We start from the raw sequence: 27,795 nt of genomic DNA, 5'->3' as shown, positions 1-27,795 counted from the left end.
TCCCGATCTAACCCAGGTACAAAATACTTTTTTCAATAGCAGATGTGGACCAAACACAGCCCAATGATTCATACTTCACTTTTTACAATGCTTTATTAACAAGGCTTTGACTTAAGTGTGTCTGCAAATCCCTCCACATCTTCCTCATTAAGTCTTCTGGGATGAGTGAGAAAAAAGGAACAGGAAATACACTGGTAAAAGGTAATTTAATCTGGTTGGTTTGTTATTCACACTATACACAACAAGAGTATGTAGTGTCTCCTCCTCCACCTTTAAGAAAGAAATGAAGGAGATGCATGGCAACAGACAAGTCTGTGTGCTGATAATTGCTTATTGGTCCCCAGGGCATGCACACAAGTCTGGTAGAAGAGACTTCAGCTAAGCCTTCCTTTTAAAATATGCTTACATCCCACAAGAATCTTAACAGTAACTGTTAGAAAGCTCCTAAGTTGTTTCAAGGATAACTTTAAGGATACCTAAAAAAATGAGGACAGATTTTGCATTGCTACATCTACATCTGTACTCAGGGTCCTGTGATATAGGAAGGCATTCTAACTTTGGAAAGAACAGAATATAAAAGAACTTTTCAGGCTTCTGGGCAAAGTAGCTCAAGCAATGTTGACAAAGGCCTGCATTCTGGCCTTGGGGCAGCAAGGCAATGGGTAATAAGCTCTGATTACTAAATTAACTTTATTTAAATGCTTTATTTTTATAGGCAAGCATATTATTATCTTGCATGAACTGTAGCATGAAGATTTTTTTTGTTGAAGATGCTCTACAACTGATCTGACAAGTCAGACTTGCTCCTCACCCACCTGCCTCCCCCATGGTTAGATATGGATCCTTCAGCAACAAAAGCAAGACCCTTTTTAAATATGCAGAATGGGAAGCACTCTCTTACACACTCCTCTTACATGAATATGCTTTTGCTCTAAAATGCAGTGATTGCAATTGCAACTTCTATCTGAAAAGAATTTAGGTTCTGCTCAAACAAACAGATCTCATCCCTAAGAACAAAAAGCTTCATTTCAGGCAGACAGGGTCTCAAATATTGATTTGATTAATGCAGCTAAACACAGCAGGGTAATCCACAAGCCAAGCATCTGTGGCTAACAACTGCTTCTCTACAGACAAATTGTATTTCAGAAAGTTGCTAATAACATGAGTAATAGCCAAATTCTAGGCAAACTTTCACTGGCAATCTGACTCTTCCCAGTAATTGTCTGCCACAAGGTTTCTTCCTCAGCAAGCCTTTCAAAAAGTGTATTAATGCAATGTGTTTAACACAGCCTGAGTATTTTGTGATGGTGGTCAAACAAATTAGTGACAAAGACAGAATGGCATAGAGGTTAAAAAGGAAGAGGGAAAGAAGATAGGCTTAATGATTTTAATACCTTGCATCCTCAGGAGATTCAGCAATTAAGTGGTAGGTCCTATCACTCATTATTAGATCAATACCATTTTCTTTGCCTGTATTATCAACAATCTCTCTGAAAAAAAGGGAAAACATCAAGATTAAGCATTACAGATTATCAACATTTAGAAAATTCTGTTCTGCTGAGAAGCTCACAAACTACTGATACTTAAAACAACAGCAGTCAGTCTTCATCAGGTTCATTTGCAAGACTCATAATGTGATTTATCAGACCCAGTATTAGTTCACCAAACTATAGCTGTGTTTTCTGCCTACACAGTATAAATATTCAAACTACTATGAGTGTCACTGCACCAAAATGACCATTCTGTTACCATTTACCAAGAACTAAAGAAAAAACAAAACATTATCAAAGCCCAAGATAGGCAAAGATAACTGAGTTAAGAAATGGATATATTTCTGAACTGACTGCATAAACAAGTGTTTTCTGGAGTGCTAAAAAGAAAGATGCTGAAGATCGAAAACTGAAAGCAAACAAAACCTGGCTTAGTGATTGTGTGGTTGTGAGTCAGCATAATGACAACCCCAAACATGACTTCCAGAAAAAGCTAAGCACTCATCTGCTGAAAAATTACATATTTCTAATTTTTAGTTTGAACATCTAAGCATTGATATGAGAGCAACTGAAGATTTTATCAATAATTAATGTATTACATTAGATTTCCCTGTAGGTTAATAAATAAACTTAATTTCCTTTTTGCTGTTTTGCTGTATTTGTCTGAAGCTTACTATTTCCTTAGCTGGCTACATTTCCTTATCTGCTATACTATTCTCATGAATGTCTGTCCTACAAACAATATATGCAAGCTCTGCATATCAGACAGATGAGGACAATCTATCTGCCATCAATACAGAAAGCTGTATTTTGTAATGACTCCTTCCCTCCCAGTAACACTGTCCAATAGAATACCTCCCTGTCTTGTGTTTTAAGTGAATCAGCCTGAGATTTTTAAAATTGAACAGGGACCCTAATAGAGAGTGGTGAAATACATGAGTTGCACTGTAGGTTAGGACTGCACTCAGTAAATATTAACATTATCTAGAAAAGCTATTGTTCATTTCTTATGAAACACAGTTCTTTAATATATGTACTCTTTCTTTTAGTCAGTCATTGATTGAACCTACATTTCAAACTAGATTCAGTAACCTTTGTCTGACATATTTAAAGGTACGTGCAGCAAAGAACGTCTTTTTGAAACTCTTTTCTGTCCTACTTGAAATCAGGCTATAGCCAGGACTGCTAAGAAAAGATTAATCAAAGATTTCAATTTAGTTTAAGCTCTCTGTTAAAGTAACAAACAAATTGGATAGTTGCAGATTACAAGGCACACAGCAGAATTGAGTGTTACTAACCATTTCTGTTTCTCTCTACTTTGAATGAAAGTTTAGGTACACTTTATAGAGAAAAGAGACAACTAATGTTAGCACAGTCTAATTATTAAATTAGGTAGACAATCCTATATTGTTTAGAAGGAAAAATACCATCCAGTAGAAAACTTTTTCTGCATGCTTCAGGAAGCGTAAAACTCTTAGGCTTAAGGAACTTAAGTTAACAAGACATAAGTTATTAGGTTTAGTAATCTTTCTTTTTTAATTAATATATGCATTTTAAAGACTTTTCTACACTACCACCATTACTTATAGCATGAAAAAAAAAAAAAATCTAAATACATTCAGAAGATTCAGCTTTGACCCATGCGAACTTCAATATACTCAGGGACTATAAATTCCACCCTCTTCATTCTGTGTTTGCCTGCAGCTACAGACTTGGCAACATGCCCCAATTTGCCTTGGGAATCATTACAGACTAAGCAGGGCCTCTAATCTGGGAGAAAGCATAGATGGGTTCATTACAGCAGCATTTTTCTGAAGTATTTGGCAGTGACTTAGCTCTGGAGCACTCTCTAGACTTAAGAGAGAGCCAACTAAGGACAACACTTGCTTTCACAAACTTCACCACACACACTTTCCTGCTTGCATTCACACAATTTGTAGGCAGGGCACTCAATGTCTTCCCAGACTGAGCCCCAAATACCGCTTAGAAGGAACCATGGCTAACATAAAACCATGTAAACCTACTTGGCAGTTCGGACATCCATGGCACCCTTTAGCTTTTCTTCACTGTCATTTTCAAAGTACATCAACTTGGACTGTCTGAGAACAAACCATCTTTTCTTCCAGTTCCTTCTGGAAAGCGTGGATGATCCACCCCCCTTTTTGTGAAGCCAACCCTGCTTGAGTGCTTCCTGCTTAGAACGAAACCACAGGAAGGTCTCATCTTTCAGGACACACCAGCGTCGCTTCCAGGTGTTGATTAAGCCACCTGGCAAGAGGGACAAATGTGGGTTTATATGCAGTTAAAACAAACAGCTGTATCATAAAACAGATGCTATGACCAACAACATTGCAGTTAAACTGAGTCTCTGCTGCAAGCCACAAAACCTCAGTTTTGCATATCCCTATGGCCACCAATATTATTGTCAATCTAAACACCCTTAAATTATAAATTGTAGTAAGTCTCTGTATTACAAAAACATATGTAACACACATATAATTACATATACATAACATATCTATAATAATAAATTACTGAAAAGTCTTGTTGCACATGAGAATCTGATCTTTAAGGCAGCTTTCAACATATTTCAGTGATAATCTAAAAAAGATTTAGCATTAAGCTCTCTCCAGGTTATTAGGAGGAAACGATGTTTAACTCTAATCCACAAAACCCAGCAAAGCTGTGTTTAGAGTATGAAATACACCAGTGTGAGCTCAGTGACACAAAGTGTGGCCACAGAGCAGGCAAAGAACCTTGTATTGGAGTTACATCACAATCATAAAAACCTTAACTAAACTGATAAGCTGCTGTCATCCCACAAAAACTGACTGCTAGGTGTGTCAGAAAGTAAAAGCCATGCTACTGTCAACTGCATTATTTTTCACACACATGTTGTGGTGTGTACACTCATGACTGTTCCTATTCCAGGAACATTAGGCATGCTATAGTGATGAAATCATACAAGGATTCAGCTAGATTACAATTTGCTATCAACCATCAGAAGATAAACCCAAGAATTTTAAGCAGAAAACTCCTGTGTATATTCTTTCATAGTCTCTCACACCCCTTCGCTTCTTCATGTTTTCCAGATTAAAAATCAAATTTGACTAAGGTCAGTAAAATTGGTCTGCAATGTAGAATGCTGTATATGTTATAAGGTTTTGAAAGCAGGAATCAGCTTTTCTCAAAATTTGTCACAATTTGACTTTGTGAATTATTTTTCTGTATTTATACTGAATATTTCATTGTTTGCAAGCCAGCAAAGATGTAAGATGAAACAGAGCCAAAAATGTTGATCTTTTTTTGCAGAGGGGAAAAACATTGCTAAATCTAAGCCACTGCAAGTAACTTACTTTGAGAACAGCTCAAATTAAATAAAGTCACTTTTCCATTACCCTTTGAAAAATGAAAAAATAGCTTAACTCTACGGAGTTAATACATGTAAGTATTTCTGGTTATTTTGTCGATTTAGCAAATTCTGATTCATCCAGTACCTTTCATGTACAGAAAACTGTGAAAGTAGGGCAGGCTGACACAGCTATAGACTGAATCCCTCCGGTAGGAAAGTTCATCATCTGTATCAAACCTGGAGTCAAAATCTTCTTCACTGTCTTCAAACTACACAAGAAAAGGAAAGAAAGATCATAATCTCTTAGGAAAGAGTTTAGATCAAATTGGTTTAGCAGACTCTAGCTAAAGCATTTTATCAGGTGTTGGAAAGACATGATTCCTCATTGGTTTTCACCCTCATTAGTTTTCAGCTAACAAAGGAAGGAGTACATCATAGTAAGCTGCAGCTTGAACTGTTTGATTACACAACAAATCCATGTAAGAGCTTTGTAGATGCTCAGGAAAGTTGTCCCTTTGCAAGAGTATAATCAGGGTAAGCTACCTTGTGCTATTTGCCCTTATCACTGAAGTGCTGTGGGGAGCAGCTTAAAAAAATACTGAAAAAGAAACATTGCATAAGCTGTGATACTAGTTTTCCCTCACCCCAGAAGGTCAGAATTTCTGTTCTGTATCTGACACACACCCAGAGTCATGCAGCAGGAAGGGATCCTCAGCACAGACACTGAAAGTGTTTTTTTCTCAGGCAAGAACTGTTGACTTATTCCAACACCCACAATGGCTCTTGGACATGTTATCACTGCCTCAAATGTAGTAAGGTATTATATCTTTAAAGTTTTCCTTATAAACAAGTCAGTGTTCCTGAAACACCTTTTCACTTTCCCAATCAGTCTCACAGAAACACTGGGTGAATGGTAGAGGAAATCATATTCTTTCAAAAATATTTGTAGAAGGAAACTCCACAGTATACTCAGTGAATAGCACTGCAGAATATGTGTCTGCTTCAATAATTTAAACACAATTTCCATTGTGTGAACTTTACTCTCCAAATAATCTCAAAATATAACTGGCATATCAGGGACTTCTGCAAGCATCTTATTTTTCAATATTCTTGCAACTTGCACAAGTAACTAAATTGCTTTTTTCTGAAATCAATTCCCCTACATGCTATCTGCTGCCCCAACCACAAACATATGCACAGAGAATTTTGCCGTGCACTGAGCTCCTCACCTAGCAAGTGCATTAAAGCAGTTAAAACCATATCTGTGCAAAAGCCCAGGACTGATAACAGCATCTGAGCTGCCTCTGACTCTAATGCACTCACCCCAGTGGCACCTAGATGGCAACAGACCACTATTTCCACAGGCGCTCTGAGCAAATCAAGCTACACAACGTTTTCTAAGAACAGCTATTGCTGCACAGCAGGGAAAAGAAAAGCACCTATCAATTATTAGCTGATAAAAGCATTGCTACTCACAGAAGACTGAGCTCCCTCAGAGCTGAAGCGGTACGCGCCAGAGCTGTTGTACGTCCCCACGGAGCAGCGGTAGTCCGGGGACCACTGGCTACTGTGCGAGTTGGAGAAGGTCACGCTGCTGCCAGAAGTGATGGCACCGTCTTCGTAATCGTCCTGGTCGTAGTCGTAGTCTCCATCAGGAGAAATGAGCTCCACAGGATTTGGGGCTCTGCAGGATACATTTTCTGGCATGCAGTACGTGGATTCTCCGCTGGAAGAGTTGTGGAGGCTCACCGTGTCAGGGGCAGGAGGTACGACCATGGCGTCGCCGGCAGCAGGAACTGTTGGCACCACGGTATCGTTCATATAAGGATCCTCTTCTGAGGAATCATCGCTTGTTCTGATGCCACTGGTCCTTTGATCAGAATGGCCATGCTCACTCGGGTTGGGCGAATCCTTAAATGCATCATCATCGGCTTCAAAGCCCTCATCTACCTCTTCCTCAGGATATGGCTGGCTGAAGTTAAAATTGGGCTTTTCACTGCAGGCATTTCCAGTCTGTTCAGCCAGCTCAGCAGGATACCCACTGCCCACGGAGAGAGACCTCTCAATGTTTCGCACGCATTCGTCAATCTCATCGAAGTTCAGAGATTCCAGGAACTCCTGGGCTGCTCGACATGCTTCATCCTCAAGCCGCCGGAGCTCCTCATCTCGGCGCTGCTGCAGCCTCTGTAAGGAAGCCTCTGTCAAGGACAGCTCCTGCTGCTTCTTCACACGCTGCAGGTCTTCAATTTCCTTTTCCAGACGCAGGATCTCTTCCACCTGCCTACTTTCTTTCTGCTTCTCCACCTCCTGCTTCAGCTCTGCCTCCTTCTGAGCTTTCTGAATGGCAGCCAGTTCCTGCTTCTTTCTCTCTTCTTCAGCCTGCATAAAAATGAAATGAAACAAAATAAAATCAAGTTAGGCCCCTAAATGCAAACTTATTTTAAAAAATTTGTTTCTAAAGCTCTATAATCCACCATGTTAATTCATTTAAAAGGAGCCCTATCTTCCTATCAGCAAGAAATGAAAAGGAAAGAAAAAGAAAAAAATTAAAGCATGATTACATTTGGCCAGAGATAGCTGAGCATAGGAAGTCCAAGTATGTGCAGAAAATTCAATCTTTGCCAGAAATTAAATGAAGTATCAGGTGAAGGAAATTTCCATGCAAACTATATTGAGTTTCCTTTTGCTTTATCTGCCAGCTCCTGTAATTAGTTTAGTTCTAATGCTACAGATACCTTTTATTTTTTTAATTGCTGGGTTGAGATACTCAAATAAACAGAGTGGCTGAAAGCATTAAGAATATAATTTACCTGCTGGGCAAGATGCTCTGCTTCTTGCCTTTGTCTTTCCCTAAAAGTGAGTGAAGAAAAAAAGTCAGTCAATCAAGCTCAACATAAGCTCATCACATTCCTTTGCTACAGCTCAGCTTACAGCTGCCACCGGGAAAAGACAGCCAAAAATAAGATCACAACGAATATGTCTGTGAATACGAAACTACCGTGATAGCTATATACATCTTATAGCAAAAGCAGCAAAGGTTTCCAAAATCACTTGTTCAAGAATAGCCTGAAATAAAGGCTTTCAAACCAACAGCTATTGCAGCACAGGCAGGAGAGTGATGTAAGCCAGAGACTGCACCTTTCTTCCTCCTCTTTCCTTCTTTCCTCCTCTTGTCTCCGCTTCTCCTCCAGCCGCTCCCTGTAAAGACGCCGAGCAAGCTGGCCTCGCCGCTGCTTCTGGAGCACTGTGGCTGCTTTCTTCAGGCACAGGAACTTCTTCCTTCCACTGAATGCTCTGTAGTTCTTCTGTATCACAACCACATAGTAGAGAACCTTTCTATACCGCTTTCTGGGGTGGAAAAAAAAAAAAAGGCAAATTCATAATGAAACAGTTGTGGAGGGATCTTGCTATGGTGACCTGCAATAATAGTGAGTCCATGATAGTTCTAGCTCTGTGACAGTTCCCCTACTGTACACATTCTTCTCCCTTTGAGAAGCAAGAGTCTCTCATTTCTTGACAGCACCATGTGTGTTTTCTTTAAGGAAATGCACGTCTTACATGTTCTTACGCCAAGGAGATGCTAAAAAGACAGTTCTGTGTGTGCACACATGCAGAGAAAGAATATATACAGTCATCCCACATGTCTGAAAAGAAAGACCATGTGCATGAGGATAGCTGGCATTAAAAAGGGATATTGTTTTTAAGTAACATACTGGTCAGAGTATAAGAACAGGACAAATAAGCACATGAAAAGAAATTACCTCATTATGCAAATAAGCTTCCTTAAACTGCCCTAAACTGACTTGTAGAAAAAGCAGAGAAATAAATAGATGGGATGAACAATTCCACATAACACATAATGCATGAAGCCAGGTAAACAAATCAAACATTAATCAGTAATGTCTTGGTTCTCCAAGAATCAAATGGATTAGTTTTATTTTCCTTTTGTTTTATTACCATGAAGGAGCAAAGATAAATCAGGATCTCAGCTGGTGACTTGGGGCAGCCCCTCTAGGTGCCACCCAACTAGAGTTCCTACCATGGCTCTAATGCCATGATACAATCAGATTGATAGTGGCTGACCTCCAAATGTCAGTATTGTCCTATTAGTTTTATTAAAACAATTCAAACTTTGCATTATTCATGGGTATTTTCAGCTGCTGTTTTCAAAAGCCACTTACAGGACTTGAATGCCTGGCCCCTATGAAAAGCTGAGGATTGTGTCAGGAGGATTTAACTTCTTAACAACTCATTCATTTATCTAAAATCCTTACTCTTAATGTTCTCATGTGGTCACTTACCGTGCTGCATACCCCAGGATGTGTGCTCGGATGATCATTGCTGCCTTGGTGACTTCCACCTCTCGCTGCTTCTCCAACTTGTGTTCTAAGGACTCCCGGAGAAACACCTACATGAGAAAACTTCCGGCTTAACAAATTTTGGTGAGCATCATATTTAAGGGAGAGTCAGCTCAGCCCAAGCAGCAAGACCCAGCTTTGAATTCAGAGAAAAATGTACTCTTTCCTCACCAGAAAAAACAAAATGTACTCCTCTTAAAAGAAAACACCTGCAGATGATCCTCTAACTTTGGATGTCTGTGAGAAGGGTCAGATTACTCTATTGTAACTTTTAATTAGGAGCAGGGTTTTTCCAGAAGTAATGTAATTACTGGATTTATTAAACAGCCTTTCCCACCAGAATAACACACACCAAAGAAGCTGCAGGACTTAGAATGAACTTTGTAATCAGAGAGGCAGAAATACCAGCCTGATAATCTACTTTTTCACAGGCACATCAGGCTCCACAAGGCTTGCTGCTTCCAAAGACATTGATACAGGACTGCAGAAGTAGGCAGAAATGAGAGTGCCTACATGTTCACATCGACTCAACTGTGTTTTCCTGCCTCTACAGGAGAGTGACACAAGGGCCAGCCACCCTCCCACAGACAAAATGCTTCCCAGGCTCTCTTCCAAGCACTAACCTGGATCATTCACCTGCACTTCAGCACATGGCACTGACATAAACTGAGCTGGCACAGCCTATTTTGCCTTAAATGAGTAAAACTGCTTCTCCAGCCAAGCAGGGGCATGGGGGAGGCAGCTTCCCTCTCCCACCTGCCTTGACATCTGCTCTTTACCACACACTCACATAGTGGTGAGCTATCTGCTGTCAGCGCTTTTTCCAGCTCTTCTCAACTTTTCTTTTTTAAAGGCCACGTATGCTGGTGTCAGCTATGGGTGACAACAGCCTGGCATGCTGCTGCCTAACACATGGGCAGCTGGAAATAGCCAGTTCAGTGACACTTTGATTATGTGGGACGAGAGCCAGGCTGCAGATCACAATGTGGGGATGAGGAAAGCTCATGAACATGGTGGGCTCTGCTAAGGGAGGAGGGCTGCAAAGAGATCAAAAAGCAGGCATGCATCTTTGAAGTGTTGGGTGTTTTCTCTTCATGTAAAAAAAAAAACCAACAAAAAACAAAAAAGCCCCAAACAAGCCAATGGACTTTTGGGGGTGTTCACATGCAAAAGAAGATGGGTTTTCCTCTGTGTTTACGTTAAAAACAAGCCCATTGTCAAAGCCTAAGCAGTACTCTGGAAGAGAGGTGCAGTTGTGAGCTTTGAACAAAGCTAGAAAGGGACTTTCTAGCACAAATAACCAAAGAAACAGGAACAGAAAAAATCCCACAGAAAGTCTTGAAGTCCCAAAGTCAGAGCTGCACTGGGCAGCTCTTCCTATATGAAGTTTTCCCTCATGGGAAAAGTCTTTTTTTTAACTCAGTGGGCAATCTTTCTTTGCTCTACACACAGACTTCCAAAACCACAACAAAATTATTCAGAAAAGCATTCAGTTACTTCTGGAACAAAAATAGATGGTAAGAAGATGTTAAGTTCAGGCTAATGCCTTTTCCTGAACAGGTGCATTGCAGCATGAGATGTAAAAGACAAGGAAAAAAATCACACTGAGGCCAAATCATTGCAATGCCATTATTATCCCTTTAAAATAATATAGGGGCAGGATAGTGCCTCATCCCATGCTCAGTCTGAAAGCAGTGTCCTCTTGTGCTCTTCTCCTGTTTATGCAGTCTCACAAATGTGCAGGCAGCTCCTGGGGGAGGATGAACCCAGGCCACAGTAAGGGAAGTTATGACAGAGCTCTGGCTCCTGCCAAAGTCATGATGAGCAGTTGATAAAAACAATTTCTGATAAACATGTGTCCCTAAGATGCCAAAGCATTCTCCAGGGTCCATGAACAAATACTGTTAATATGCTACATTTGAAATAGAATGGGATGCACAGCCCAGCTCTGCAGCCAAATCTGCATAGCCAAAAACGCTATCACTGTGCTATTTGTAAGCCATTGGCTTACAAAATGGGATGGAAGATAACATCAATTGCCATCAGAATATTTCTGATTCTTTCTTCTTTCTTACAGTCACTGTAAGATGATTAAAACTACTTTTCCAATGCAAATCTTTGAGTCCTTAAGCATACAGAGGAAGAGAAGAAACTCTTCCAAACCATCCAATTGTGGGGAGAAAAGGGGGAAGGGAAGAGCATTTCTTACAGAAGTCAGTTAGATTTTACAAAATATACTTGCTACTTTATGGCACTAAAAAGCATTTTAAAAAAGTTTTTAATATTTAGGAGATCTCAAATCCTGAAATGATGAAATCTTATCCCAAGTCTACAATGCTTTCACATAATTTGCTGAAATCCAAGAGCACAAATCACAAGCTGTTGTCTACAATCAAGCTTGCAAAATGAGCAAGTAAAACCACCTGGATTGTTTACTTCTCAAAATAAAATTTGATTCTTTATTTTATTCTAAAATAATTTGATATTTTTTTCTTTAAAGAAAAAAAATGTGGGCAAAGTTCAGGTTGCCTGGTAGAATACATATCAAGGTCTAATGTACCTCTGGAAAAGACTCTCAGTCTAGGATGGCAAACACACTTGGAGCTCAATTCTGCCATGTGAACACTGGCTAAAATTCTTCCCCTTGATTTCTGCCACTGAAGAGGTATTGGTTAGGTTGGTTTACTAGTCTGAGTGGGGCTCTGTGAAGAACAAAAGTGTTACCCCATGTTCCATACTTCTAAAAATGAAAAAATCCAAATATCACATCTTAAGTTCTGATCCTCACTGGTGCTACCACTTGTGAGCAGGGACAGAAAATTTAGGTGGACTTTCTCTGTGACTGAAATCACCAGTCAGTTTCTATGTGCCTTAGACAGCAAATTCCTCAGCACAACCATTAATTGTTGCTTTAAGAGTTTCAAGAGTACCAACAGGCATGCTCAGCTTCTTTAAAGGCCAGAAGTAATTACCATTAGAGCTACATCTCTGCAGCTGAGCAGTCTAAATCCTGTTCCCTCAGCTTTGTATATGCACCAGCACCACAACACGCACAATCAGGTTATTTTACCTTATTTTTTCCAAGCTGCCATTCAGTGCTGGTGCTGTCATACAGACGAAGTAAGACGGCACATTTCTCATTTAAATCTTCAGGGAGTGTTAAGTTTCTCATCAGGACTTTATACCTGGCAACCAAAAAGTATTTATTGCTTTATTTAAGAGAGTAAGTTCTATTTTTGCCATATGATTATTTTTACTTTTATTCCTCAACATGGGAATACTGATTTACACTTGAGCCCACAAGTCAGTGTGTTTACCTTTTATAAAAGTCTTGAAAGGGCCTCCGGACTGGGAAACCAGCCCTCCGAATCCTGACTGTCTCCAACATCCCAGAATAGCGCAGCTGGTTGAGCACCACTGTCTGATCAAACTGGTCTGGCATCTGAAATGAGCAGGTTCAAAACAACAATTTTAATAGCAATGGCTAGAGATGTCAGGGGAAATAAAGAAGGGCAGATTGTATGAATCTGAAATGCACAAAGCCTAACAACTGGCTACACAATGTCTTAAAGGATATTAGTAGTTCTGAGCATATAAAAATACCTACAGAATGGAAATCACAGGTTAATTACAGAATATCATTTCCAAGACAGAGTATTTACAGCCATTTAATCTAATAAACTGTCTCTTTCCACTTCATGTTCCTTTGTAGGCTATTGCTGTGCAGGCAGAAACAACAGAAAAAAGCCCAGGCAGCTAACAGGTTAACAGCTATAAAGCTTGACTATTTGTTTCTTCAGCAACTTAATTTAAAGTCCCTGTAGAGATCCCAAATGTTGAAGATACACAATCAAGCCACATGGATTTTATAAAAAACAAAATCAGAAGGACAGAAAATGTTCCATTTTTAGTGTATTGACAATTATCTGCTATGGATAGGGAGGAAAGTTTGCCAGTGGTACCTCAAATCTTAAATAAGCTGTATTTAAAAGAGTTTCTATTTATTGCTATCCTGAACAGTAGAAATATTCTCTTCTGTAAACAGACCCAACACCCCCCTCCCCACTTATCTGAAGTAAGTTTCCCTTAGTTTGCCTGAAGTTCTTTCAGCACTGTTTTCCATTCAGAAAACAGACAACCCCACAGCCACTCAGTTATAGAAACCTGTGAATACTGATCACTGTGGTTCTGCCACTGGGAGCCTCAAGAATGCTCTCATCCCCTCTGAGATCCCCCCAAGTCACCGGTGTTTTCACCATGGTTTGAGGTGACCCAGACAGAGCCATAAAAAGCTGCTCGAGACAGTGCTAATTCCTGCCTGGCAAAACATGGGCAACCCCCATATGGAAATGCCACCGCATGTAAACACACCATTTAATTCATCAGTGTGAATTATCATCCACTTTAACCCATCAGCTGACCCTCCTCCATAGTCATTAGCAGAGCTGGAGCACTGTGTTCAGTATTTTGCAAGTTCAGGACGTGGGATCTCACAGATACAGTCAGTGGTTCACATAAAGATCTGAAGTTCTTCAGCTGACAGAAATGACAGCAAAATCAAGTGCTGGGAAACTGCCAGAGGACTGTCTTGGCATTTATTAACTGGTTTTAATCATGCCTCTGGTTCAACCTGGCAAACAAATTACTCCCCCTTATTTTAACTTGACAAATAAATTCAACTCAACAAATAAATTACACCCCTAAATTTTAACTTTTTATAAAAAGTAACTTCAGGAAAGCACAGACTCAAAAATTCATTTTAACTATCTGGTATAACCTTTTCCTTTCAGTCTCTTTATGAAAGAAAAAAACCGCAGTGTGCTAGTGGTGACACCAAAGGCAGAAAACTTCTCTGTGAAAGGATGTGAACAAACTCATCTTCCTCAGCAATATTCCATTTGGATTTTGCCACCACAAGTAAAATCTCTGTATTTCAGTGAGCAGCAGCATGGATGCTTTCAGTGAGGGAATCGATATTGTCATGGCTGGTATTGCCAACATGGTTTCCTGTATGTGCCCACTGCATGGCATCCAAGTGCCAGGAACCAGCCTGGCAAAGCTGACCCTTGCTTGCCTCTTTCTGTGCAGGTGGCTGATGTCTGAGACCAGACCAGCTGGGGGATGTGGCAAAAGAACCAGGGATGGGAACGACTGAGATGCCCCAAAAGAAACTCTAACAACAATAAAACAATAAAGAACAAATGCCATGCACTGTGATCTCAGAAGACCCTTAAGTGGGGCAATCACAGCAACATATAACCTAGGGTCTAGAGTAGTGAACCAGTAAACAACAAGAACTCAGAACATTACCTTATATGTAAAATTTAACCATACAAACATCAACTAGAACTAGAAACATAACCTTATATGGAACACCTCATTTACATAACAATTCCCAGAACCATAACCTCACTAGGTGTTCCCCATGGGCTAGTACTTAATTTCTGAGGGATTCAGTTTGATAGGCCACTTCATTGTCTGCCAAGGCCAGCTCACTGTCAGTCCTGCCAATCCAACTCCCACACAACAGAATGGACAGATGCACACACAGAAATCATAAGGAAAAGCTTTCGCTTTTCACTTTGTGTAACTCAAGGCTGATGCTTTCCACAAGCATCTTTTTTTTTTTTTTTTTTGATTTAACACAAAAACTACTTTTAGTCCTTTTACCCCACCCAAGCTTGCTGTTGATGGCTCAAAAGGTGATGTTTTTCTCAACTCTTGCAAACACAACAGTATTTGTGGTGTGCTGAGGTGGGAAGGAAGATGCGTGGATGGGAGTGGGGATACACCACAGCCAGGCAAAATGCTGTTGACATGACAGATGTCTCTCTCACTAGGCAGCCTCTCCCTCTGCAAGGGAGCAGCTCCTGTTCTGAGAGACAGATGGCTGCTGTATGGCCTAAACCCTTTATTGCCACCTCCAGGCACTTAACAAGCCAAAAGTCAGCGCCAGACCTGGCTTGAAAGCTCATGTTACTGTTTAAAAAAACTTTCATCACAGAGGAAGAAGAAACATTTTGGTAACACATTCCCTACAACTACAGAAGTTTGAAGGTCTAGAAGGTGGAAATATCACTAGAAGGTGGAAATATCACATAGATACCTAATTTCAAACACCTGCATTTTTAAAAAATTGCAAGAGATGTTAGCATGCTATCAACACAGGACAACATGGAGACCATTGCAACTTTAATCAACCACTTTAAACGCCTACTTCGTCACTTTACATTACTTACTATTTTTAATTACTCACAGACACGAGACATTAAATTGAAGGGTCAAATCCTCCTGGCATATCATTGGAATTACATCTGCAACAAGTATGGCTGCTTTGAGTAAACTAAGGGTTGGTGATAAGAGATGTGCTGGAACTCATCTCTTATGCTTTTCAATATGAAATACTAAAAGACTACCCCCTCACCCCCTTGCAGCAGGGATAATCTGAAGCATTACTTCCAGCAGGACTCCTCACAATTAAAGAAATCAATTGTGTGTACCTGTATTGAACTGGAGTGCAAAAACTGCACATATCCCACTACTGAACTGCAAACACTTCTCAGACAGAGTGACAATCCCCTCCACTTGAACACTGCTTGGTGCAGCAATGAGTTAAACCTGCAATAGTAGCAAATCTCATTGCAAAGGGTTACCTGTGCAGCTGATGATCAGCTTTCCCTCTTTACTGGTGCTCCTTCAGACTTTCTGTGGTAAGCAAGCTAACTTTCTCACTGATAGCAAAGTAATACAGGATAGGACTCAGCTCTGGGGTCTCCTGAATTTCTACCAGTACTGCTGTTAAAGCTTGACTTGTTTCACAAATGAACACTTGGGAAGCAATTGTATTCCTAGGAAAACCTCACATAGACAACAGAGCCATGACTGATTTTAAACCAGTACATCTCCACAGTAAAAGTTTGAAGTCATTCCTAAAACTGAGATTTCTGTAAAGTAAGATCAAATTTACAAAAGAGAAGGCAACAGAAAAGAAAGTCAACCGACAATTTCCAAAATTGTCTCTGAGATGAAATCAAGTACATTTTCAAAAGATATTTACTTTTATCATGGAATGGCAGTGCTAAACCACTCCAGCACACAAAATCACTGGACAATAGCTCAAATCACATCAATCATGTTAAGGCATTGAGCAATATCAATGTGAAATTAATAACTACAAGCCAGGTCTGTTTCTCATGATAAGGGTGTTTTGTTTTTCTTTTTGTGGTGCAGACACAACTGGATTTCCTGGATCCAAAAGTCTCTGCTGAATTTGCGCCAGACAGCACCAAAGCCAAGACTTTAAATATGACCTGGAGTCTCAGCTGGCGAGACTTTGGCTCCCTAAGCTGCTACATGCTTGCTCTGATCTGCAGTGAGTCTCACAAAGGGCAAAGCTTCTGCCTGAAATCACAATTAGAAGCAGCCATTAGGACAGACATCTAACACCTATACATAATTTTAGTAATAAAATAGTTCTTCAGATTACAGCCTGACTAAGCTTTAAGAGAAAACACCATACCCTTTCCTTGGACAGTACCCTTAGTGAGGACCCCAAGGTCTGAATAACACAGAGAACACAGCACTTCTTCGTTCTTGGCATCATTTACACAGAAATCAATCACCTGCTGAAACACAGAGCACACTTGACTTCACTCTGTGCAAATCCTTCCTCCTCCCTGAACTCCTGGCTGCCTCACCAGAGTACAGGCACAATAATGACAAATTGCGGCAGCCTCACAGACCTTAGGTAGGCAGGAGGGAGTTTACAGAGAGACTGGCAAGAGGGACAGGAGAGAGGGGAAAAAAAATCCCACTCCCTTGTTTCTAGATTTCTCTGTAAGAACTTGAGCAGAACTATGTCAGCTTCGGCACTGTGTCTTAAAACTGTTGATTTTCCTGGCTTAGGAAATCTTCTGTAGAAGATACATGAAGAGAAAAAAAAGATGAAACAGATAAGATGCAAAAAGGAATTTTTAAAATGTAAACACCAGTAACTTCTTTCGATGTCTTAGTTTCTTTAAATCTGTTCTTTAACTCCGAATATGAAATCCTGGCAGTTTTACTCTGGAGAAAACCATAAGAAATTAAAAAGAGGTCAGTATTTCTCTGCTTTATAGGGGGTTTGGAACTTGTTTTCACATACAAATGTGTATATTTTGTCAGAAATAGCAAGACTTACTAAGCTAGATGTTTCTGAAATGGTCCCCATGGTGTTCTGATTTCAGTCAACACCTCTATGAGTCAAAACAAATGTCAGGCTTTCCTCACAGACAAGTTTTAAAAGTGTGACTAATTAAACTTCTAATATTTATAATCTAGCTCAACTCATATGAAGAATTCTGCAAGTCCATTGCTTGCCTTTTTAAAACCAAATTATGCTCAGTGATTCTCATCCAAATGTACTGCTTGGCAGCCTTTACTGGTGTCAAGGATTCAAGCCAGTAGCCTGAAAGAAATGAAAGGGAAATGCTCTTGCCTGCAATAGGAAAATGCTCCATGACACCAGGGCAGGCAGGGATAAGGCCTGTCAAACCTGGAGACTGCAGCTGCACTGCTGTGTGTGTCACCCCACCCTACCTTCAATAAATCATCTCACCCCCTCCTTTTTTAGCCATCATTTCTTCAGTCATTTGTATCATTGGCTTTGATGACAACAGTTTATTCAACAGATTTTCAACCTCAGAATTTATGTGCTTGCAGCACAAGGAGCATTAAAACCCGTACACGTCCTGCCCACAGACCTGGACCATCGGGGCCCACTCACCTAAAAAGCCTGTTCAAAGGAAGAAACCCTCTACATTTTTCTCTAGCATGCAGCCAGCTCTAATTGGAAGAGGTTTGGGTTAAACACAGACAAGTTTGATGCCTGCTTTGTTTTGGAAGGCATTCCCTTACTGTCCCAGAGTACTTGTGTCCAGATAAACACCATAAAAATACAAGACAATAAAAGCAAGGAACATGCCACAGCTATTATTTATTTGGGATTTCTACTGCATGGCACTGGCAAGTCAAGGAATATTTGAATAAACCTGAAATAAAAGTAAGTGTTTCACATGTCCAAAGTTCTCCTGGCCTTTTTCCACACACCCACCCCAAAAATCCATAAAAAGCGTCTAAAAATGACTCACACTGCTGGTGATAACTTGCTAGAAAAAGAACATGGGTATATTGCAACAATCCTCATGCCTCAAAAAAGTTCTGCTGCAAAGTCCATGCCAGATTTCACTGTAAGCTCAGTAATGACATGCTGGCTCTTTTTACAGTCTCTACAGGTCTGGACCTGAAAGCACTGCATTTACCAGCAGCAATCATTTACACTCTTAGCTGATCACTTCAACTCCTACTACTGCATCTGACCTGCATCACTCATCTCAGCCCTGAGTATTTCAGATAAGAGACAGCTGCAAAATTAGCCACTCTCATGCCACAGGTTAGAGTTTCCTGTGCTAAAAATAGTAGCGCACAGAAGGAACACTGTAATTTTAGAGGTCTTCTACTCTACCAGAACAGTCAAAGCAGGAGACTCAATAAATGAATGTGAAAATGATTTCATATTTATATTCAGCCTGTCACCCAGCTTACTTTACAAGCAAGGGCATCCCAAGGACATTTTTAAGACTGCAGCCCATTTAAGAGCTAGGAGGCAGTATATTGCTACACTGACTATTTGCACTAGTGCTTAAAGATTTCAATAAGGTCAAGACACTGTTGAATTAGATCCATCCACAAAGATGCTGTGATTGTTTTTCAGGTCCTGCTTGACTATATTCAGCAAAGAGAAGAGCTGGAATTTAGCCTTTTTGTTGGTGAAAAGATGCTCAAATGATTCTGACTGGTCTGCTGAGATTTCAATGCTTTCATCAACAATAATAAAATCACAATTGCAAGGCTATTTAATATATGTTTTATTAGTTATTGACCCTGTACTTTTGCATTTCAATCCTTCTATCTGGTTTGTATGGACTAAAAGCAATCCCTCAGTAAATATACAACAACCTCTTTGTGAACCTTCCTTTTTAAAGGTATCCACAATTTCTTCTAAGGGAAGCCAGGATTTGCTACCTTTCTCATATGGGCCCAGAGGAATGCTAGCTACTCAGAATGACTTATTTCTTACACACTGGTTACAATTCCATGGAATACGAAGGGATTGTTAAAGGCACAGCCTTAAACTCTGGAGTTATCAAATTTTCTAAGGGCATATTTAGAGCTCTGTAAGTGATTGCCTAAACTTTCAGCTGAAGTGAACCCTTGTTGTTTGAATACATTATTCAGGGGCTCTATTGAAATGCACAGCAAGTCCCATGGGTTGTTTGTCCCAGAACTGCAGGACCATCCATGTGAGACAGGCAATTAAAAGCATTTGTTAAACAGTGATTTAAGGTTTGAAGCCTTGCTGGCAGGGTCTCAGTACACTGACAGAAGGTGTGACTGCAGCACAGACCCCAGCTGCAACTTTTCATGGTCCCTCCTTTCCACCTGTGTGTAATCTGCTGCCATTTCATCTCAGGTCGTCCTTACTAAAGCCTGCAGTCCCTGCAGACTAAACTCCAATCTGGCCTCATTCTCCCCACACTGTGAGGAGTCAGCAGGCTTCTTCTGAAGAGAATCAATCAGGCTGCCCGAGCCACAGACCTACCGTGAAGAAACATGCTGTGAGGTACTAATTGCAGGGACAGCTACCCTTCCTTACCAACCCCACGGCAGGACAGTCAACACCAATATCTGCCTTGCTCATTACGGGCTAAGAAGAGCTGTGCACACTCCACATCTGCTGAGGCTGCACACAGACCCTCCATGTCATCAAATAATTTACACAGACTGAGACCTCACCCTTCTTCTTCTTTTGGGGCTTTTCGTTTGTTTGTTTTAATACACATGACTAAATGCTTAAAAGGAGTAAGATATGTTTTACCATGGTCCTTCTAACATGATTTCTTTAAATAATGGCACTTGGTATCAAGCATTTATTCCCAAAAGATACAAAGTTTCATCACAGAATAGAAAACTAGGATGGAAATACCTGAGAGAACATGTTTAACATGAATTTCCTCTTGCACAAAGCCTGACATAGCTGTAAAACCTTGTAGCAATCTGCATAAGAACCTAATCCTGTGTGTTTCTAGTACCTGGTGTACTGTTACTACCAGTAATCTCACCCTTGAAACCCTCCAAGAATCGAGTTCTCACTGATATGCTAACACAAGATCACTTCAGCAGTAGTAAATCCTCAAATGGTATTGCAGACAACTTTGATCCACATTATCACAATTTTCTTTGCTCTCACTGGTGACACAAAACTAAGTAACCTCTTTTCAGACTACAAGTGCATGCAGGAGAAGGAAGGATTAGGGTTATTGCCTCCTCTCCTTCATTGCAGGTTAAGTGAAAAGGAGCAGGTGGAAGAAACTCACTTGCAGCTCATGGGTGGAAGGCACTAACATTGCATCCCACAGAGAGACAAGGGACATCAAATCAGAGCACAAGAAGAGTAGAAGATGATTCAGAATCCAAATCTGACTTTATTCACAGTTTCAGTCTTAGGCACCCACCTGCTGCTTCTCTAGATCTCATCACATACTATCTCGTTAGGATCATTTATATCTTGATATTCTTCTATTTTGAGGCATTGCTCTAAAGAGAACACTTAAAATTTGCTGTATTTCAGAAGTGAGTTCAGTGATTTGTGAGCAAATCTATGCTGCTCTGGTGAGCTGTGACACAACAATCATGAATCACACCTCTGCGAACTACAAGATTTAGAATAATAAAAGTCAGTTGGCTTTTGATTTAAATGTGGAATGTTCCTGCTTGCTGTAAGACCCCAAGGGCCAGCAACTTCACAGCTAGAAAAATTAAAACCAAATTCAAGAAATGTTAAAAAGTCAGCACTTGATCATGCCCCCTTTCCAACACTGAGGCCACCAGCAGTTTCTCCAATGCATTTTGCTCCTGCATGCAGTTCATTCTCTCCATAGAAGATGCACAAAGCACAAGGCTGACGTAATGCTCAGATTGCTGCTCCGTGCTTTCTCAAGCAAGGAGACGTTTCAGAGCCATTCCTCTGCTGAAAAAAAGTATGTGGTTTTATAACATTTTCTCCTAAGTAGCCCTTTCTCCTCTCCTTCCTGTACCGAGCCTGTTGTTCGAAAGCCATAATGGGAAATCAGCCAGGCTGAAATCACAGCCAATATCTGACATGTGCAAATGAGGAACGCCACGAAATATTCAGCCGGGCAGCTTTGTGTTGCTAGGACACCAGAGGTCGGGCAGCACTGAAAGGGCAGATTATTCCCACCCAGCACAGGGCTCCATTCACAGCTGCCTCCTGGAGCATCCCTGCCTCCCAGCTCCCTGTGCTGGACCTTGCCACAGTGCCCAGCACACAATCCCTTCTGCACCAAAAATGCCCCAGTGAGCTGCACCTGGCTCTGGCTGATTTGGATCATTTCCAAAGCCTTGCTTCAACGTGAGAGAGCCCAGAGTACCAGGGGGGCTGCTCCAGAGCTCCAACAGACCTGCAGTGTGTGGTATGGAGATCTCCTTTAAGTATCAGGAGCTCTGTATTTAAGACCATTTTTAAGTCTAGAGAGGCAAAATTCAAGTTTACAGAGGTGATGGAGATCCCTGTGACCAGTGCAGATGTCTGCCTATCTGACAGCAAGAATTGTGTGATGACCTGCATGAATGGCCCAGCTCAAACTCATGTAAGTGCTGTGTTAATTACTACTACATCTTATGTCTCAGTACATCTCAGAAAGCTTCAGTTTAATTTTGGCATTTTTCTTGGAATTTGGTCCTCTGAGCTGCTGCTGTATTCATATACATTTTTAGATTATATACTCAGGACTTGCTTTGCAGATCTGCAACTGACTAGACAAGAGACAAGACTAGTGAAATGTGTGTATGTGTGTGCTTGCAGGGCAGGGACAGAAAAAAGCAGGCAGTTGTTCCTTCTTGTGTACATTAATTTCTCAAAAAAGGCAATACATTTGTTGTCCTAGCACAGCTTTGTTATAACACAACATTCCTATCCCATCCTCCCACTGAGAGCTGGAGAGTCTCCTCCTTCAGTTCTTTGATGTTTCTGAGAACTACATCAAAATCAAATTAGGTATTTCTGGTAATTCTGAAATTTCCAGTGTAAGTCAAACAAAAAGCCCATTTATTGATTTCTTCATATTTTATATAAACATGAGATGGAGGAGCTACGTGGATCACAGCTCTCCGTGCTGCCACAGAGGCCACACACAGGTGAGTCAACATCACCTTGGGCCAGAACAGCAGGGAGCTCCTGTGTCTACTACATTGATACACTCAGTAGAGAAAAAACCCCACCACTGTCACCTCATTGCAACAGGTTATGCACTGACAAGTATTAATATGATGCTTTTGTTCCAATTCCTATGCAACTGTGAAGTAAGAGTTAACTATAGAGTAAATTCACTTTGCTTTACTAGCATGGTGCAGGTTATCCAAAGTGAATGGCAATGAACCTCCTTAACATCAATATGATTATCAAAGTAACTATTAACTGATTTATCTACACATGTATATCTAAAGAGTGAGAGAAACAATGAATTATATAAATGGTAACAGCACCTAACTAATTGAACATTCAACTGCCTTCTGAGAGGCTTAATTGTGACATCTCCTCCAAGCCTGCAGAATTCACAGCCATGGATTTTGGTCAACAGCCCTTTGTTTCACTAAAGTTTAATTCAATCTAGACTTAGTTACATGAACCACGCATTTGGTTGACTCTATCCATTTTTAAGATGATTTTGTGGAGAAAACTCCTGCCCTTACTCATGACCTTACAATCTCTTCTGTCATAGTCAAATAAGACTATGCATCCTCTTGTCGTAGAAGTGGATTTTTTCCTATCCCTCCTCCATATTTTCTGATCATGGTGAAAACAGTCTGTTGAGACTCCATGACTGGTTAAGTGCATTTTCACTGCTGCCTTACCAGCACTCTTTCTCCAGGATCAGGCCAGCTGCATGGAACAACACCACTGGAAGCAATGGATGTAACAAGTCTTTTTTTTCTCTGCACAGATGATTTGTAACATTAGGCTGGGCATGCACTATAAGGGAGCTGCACAATGTCTCTCCCCTTCACAGCTGTGTGACAAGAGGCACTGTGGCTCCAGGTGCTCTGTTACATGCTGGCCAAAGCAGCATCAAACCAGTAATAACTTAAGCCAAGCATTTACATGTGTGCTTGGAGCTCACTGAGGTCAGTGAGATGTACATGTCCTGCAAGAACCAGGCTGATTTGAGATGTGCTGTGTTGAGACACAGGAAATGCAATTTTAGACAGCTGAACATCCATTTCTTCCCTGAGAAATTCCTAGGCTGGCTTAAGTATACATCCCAACATAACCCCTAATGTTTTACTCAGAATGAGACACTTGAGATAAAATCAGCTCTCCTAAAAGCAATTTTGTTTGACGTGTGAATTGTTTGCCTTTATATTAAAAACTTCCTTGAAGCTAATTTAAGTGCTATGCCAATTCTAATAAAAATCATCATTTCTCCCTTTGAAATACTACTTTTAATTGATGAGGCTGGTCACTGTTTCTTTTAGGCTAAATATGAAGTATGCACAAATGGTTTGGCAAGCTGCAGATGGACATACTCATCTTCATCATGCTGAATCTGGGACAGCTGTTCATTTGAGACAGTCAGTACCACAGATGATTTGGCATTTATCTGGCTTTCTGAAAGTGGATGTCTTCTTTCAACCCATGTACATGATCTGTGCTTCACTAATAAAGGTTTAGAGATCCCTCCAAAGCACCTAGTTGCCACATAGCTATGAGATTTCTAGGTATAAAAAGTGAGTTTCAAAAATGCCATGATTGATTAAATCATGTAAACAGTGGAAATAGAACATAGCACTATGAGTTTGGTGACAAACTTGCCTTCTCTACACTAGATATTGTATAATGCTCACAGGTATGTGCCACAATCCAAGGTGGCTGCCAGAACAAAAAAACTAGCCAGTATCCCAAATGATTTATGTGATGCAATGAGATTCTTGGCAACCAGCAACTTCACAGACCTGAACTGTGCGCACTTGCCTGGTGCTTGGGACCAGGCAATGGAACAAATACTGCTCACAAAGCCTGAGGAATCGTGCTGCTATCACCTCCCAGCAAAGCTCCTGTAAGCAGCTCCAGCTGCCCAGCTCCCAGCAATGTGGAGAGGAGACAAACCAATGAGAGCAACCTCAAACCTCATCACGTGCCAGCCAAAAACTTCCTGTAGGTTAGACTGACCACCCTTGCAGCTCTGATGGTGTCCTCCAACATGGCATTTACAGCTACTACATTCCACTTCATACAACTGAAACCACAACCTGACTGCTAATGACAGCGTTAGGAATGGACCTGCCTTGCTTAAACTGCCTAAACCCACCAGAAATGGAAAATTCTGACTGTTAGACAACAAAGATAAAACACTTTGATGCGCTTTTAGCAAACATTTTGTGTTTAATGTTTCATCTGATGAGGTGGCACCAGATGTTCTGAAGTGTACTCAGTGCTTACAAATGTATCATAGTGAGGTTCCCCCCCCAAAGTCTTTGCTGCATCCTGTGACTAATTAAGAAAATTCACATATATGTTTGTATATAAATGATAGATATAGTCAAAGAGAAAAGGTTTAGTAACTGATCTAAATTCTATTCTTAAATAACATTTACTTCTACTTTTCACACAGAGTTTGTGCTGAGGGTAGCTTTGACAAAGATCTGTGAATAGCAGGGACAGAACTCTAACTTTCAGTAATCTGTTTATATTATAATCACTGTTGTTAAGCTTTCATTTATGTTACAGGTTGTAAATACATTTAATAAGGCAACAAACGAGAAACTTTTTTGAAACTAAAAAAATTTAGCAAAAGAAATACTGAATACACATCATCAATGTGCAGACAATAAAACCAGCGACAATTTGACCTATCACCACTGTTAGCACTTGGGGTTTAAAAGGACATATTTTAACATCGGTGAGAGAACAACAGCTACAAGTTATGGCAACACTGTTTCCTGGTCCCATAGGCACTTTATCAGATCATATACCCTCCATTTAGATTTGCAAGGCAAATCTGGGGCTGCACTTCTTGAGACCAGAATAAAACTCCCATAGACTTCAATGATGCAGGATCAAACCCATTCCCTTTATAACAGGTTCTCTCAAGCAATTTTATCCTAATTTTCTACCCTGTGGCTGAATTCTAATGTTTGCAGAGACAAGCACTTTAAGTGGGAAAGCAAGGCACAAAATGCAGATCCCAGAAGCAAAGGCAACCAGTGGTGAATAGCACTATTTTACCTGCTGTGTTAGAGGGTTATTTCATTGGGGGCAGAAAGGAGAGCTGACACAGCAAAGAAGGCCAAAATATACCAGCTGCTATGCTGTCCTTTCCATTACTACAATAACTTTTTTCCCTAGGCATATTCCATTTCCTGTATTTCTACAGAAAAAAATTTACTCTTTCAAGTGTGCCCCATCAAAATTTCTCCAGTAAAACTACAAAATTAATTTAGACTTATGGGTTCTGAAGATACTTTGCTTGATTCCCCCCACCCTGAATGCACTTGTCCTCAGTATTACCTTCTTATCATGCAATCAACACAAACACATGCCTTGTGCCTTAATAAATGGCAGGAATACTATAATCCTTAACTTCACATAGCTGGTTTTCCTGAATCTACACTACAGACTGATCTACAGAAAAGATCTTTCTCCAGAAAGCAGCCCATCACTACAACACAGGTCTTCCCCCCTCTGCACACACAGCTTTACTTCTGTCGACTTTTTCCCAGCTCTGCAAACAATCACCCCTTTAACTTTCAAACAAAGTGTGATTTATTAAAGCAGACTGCTTGGCAGCAAAGCTCTCCTGGTGCACAAAAATATGATTAGACCAGTAAATTTAGTTCTTTTATTCATAAACTTGATTCTGCATGCATTTACTCTTTTTAAAAGAAAATACAAGCACAGAAACATTTCCAGTACAGCTTGCTCAGGAAAACTCCAGGAACTTTCTATTCTTTTTCTACAAGTCCACTGCAGCTTCAAGTATGCAAGACTAAAATAAATCAAAAACCTGCATGAATTAATGCCCTTACCTTTTAAGATGTTTTCCCCCTTCAGCGTTCGTCCATTGTGAAAAACATAGTTGCAGCTATGCACACACACACACACAGACACACAGAACAGAGCTTTCTTCAGCTCACTGGTATTTCAAGTCTTTCATGTGATATCTTTGGCTGTACTTGCTTAATTCATTCCTGCTGCTACTCAAAGGAAGTCAAGCCTAGCGAGGGCTGGCTCAACAGCAATCACTGAAGATATTCCTGACTAACAGGACACGAGGGCTAATCTCACCTTATAGACAGCAAGAATGTAAATATATTTCACAGCCAACAAATTCCTAAACCTTATGAGATAAAATGCACAATATGCCCTAAGACAGAGCTTATAAAGGAAGAGACTTGTGAACTTTAAAGTTTTTGCTAAAGAACAATGCTCTGTACCCCAGCGATGCTTTTGGAGCTCTAGAGATGTCTATTTATCATGGATTGTGCATGTTCCCTTGTAGTAGTTACCATGAGAACACAGCAAACAGGATTTGAATGTAAATGCCATTTAGAGATGGGGGGACATTTTTTTTTTTTTTTTAGTAGTTAAAGAAGAAAACTTCCAGAGCTTAATGAAGTACACAGTACATTTGCATGACAATGTTTGCAATTCAAATGCTTGGTAGGGCGCACAAGAAGGAAGAAAAGCCAAGTTCTTTGCTGGTATTTATAAAAAGCAAATACTTAAGACTTGGGATCAGTAGCTGCAATTCTACAATTGCCTATCCATGCCACATAGCCACATATAAAGAAATTCATAAGCCACAAAAAAATCCATCAGGTGGCACAACACACGAGAATTATTGTAGTGCCTGAAGTTAGCTGTAGGTGGTAAGATCTTCTGCTGCTGGCACATCAATTGCTGAAGCAGTCAAAATTTTTCTCACTTCTAAATATTACACTGAACTACACAGCAAACATTTCACATGAAAAATATCCCATCCCTGGGCATTTGATTTTTCCACAGAATTGTTCTGGTACTTTGCCATCTGGGCCACTCCCATCCGAGTCCTTCCCAAAACAGCAATTGCTCCCCTGTGTCCCTCCATCCTGCTTACAAACTGCCACGGTTACTATCCAAGATCCAGAAACTGCTCCTACCACATGTGGACAGAGTCCTACCAAATGGTACGTGCTACAAACCATGCAGAACTCTTGTTTGCCTGCTCTGCCTGGAGTTGGGCGCAACCTTTACAGCAGTGTCTGCTCCCTTGCCTGCAGCATCCCATCTCAGCTCTCTGTCCCTAGCCTTAAACAGCTCAATTTTAAACTCCTTAACCACGGTCACTGAAAGACAAACCCTAATACACTTAGCAAAAGAATGCCTCGTCAGCCCTGCTTAGCAGACAACAAACCTTGATGAAGAACATGCCTTGTCTGGGTGACTGCCTGGAGAGTGGAATGACCTACTTCAAGCAGGGACACTCTGATATGGGGACAA

At 40.5% G+C, this 27,795-nt stretch overlaps 1 protein-coding gene across 1 annotated transcript in view; it reads right to left on the bottom strand.

Moving 5' to 3' along the window:
• Positions 1-27,795, bottom strand: part of MYO10 (myosin X) — a 159,469-nt gene that overhangs the window by 16,695 nt on the left and 114,979 nt on the right. The window contains 9 exon segments of the mRNA XM_079300601.1: positions 1,395-1,490; positions 3,515-3,758; positions 4,988-5,111; positions 6,319-7,221; positions 7,653-7,692; positions 7,981-8,190; positions 9,144-9,250; positions 12,271-12,385; positions 12,518-12,642. Of these exon segments, the coding sequence (XP_079156727.1) occupies positions 1,395-1,490; positions 3,515-3,758; positions 4,988-5,111; positions 6,319-7,221; positions 7,653-7,692; positions 7,981-8,190; positions 9,144-9,250; positions 12,271-12,385; positions 12,518-12,642 (1,964 nt within the window).

This window comes from Erithacus rubecula, assembly GCF_903797595.1.
Source record: "Erithacus rubecula genome assembly, chromosome: 3".
NCBI lineage: Eukaryota > Metazoa > Chordata > Aves > Passeriformes > Muscicapidae > Erithacus > Erithacus rubecula.
The sequence above is the reverse complement of the archived record's forward strand: the minus strand, read 5'-3'. Positions and strand labels throughout refer to the sequence as shown.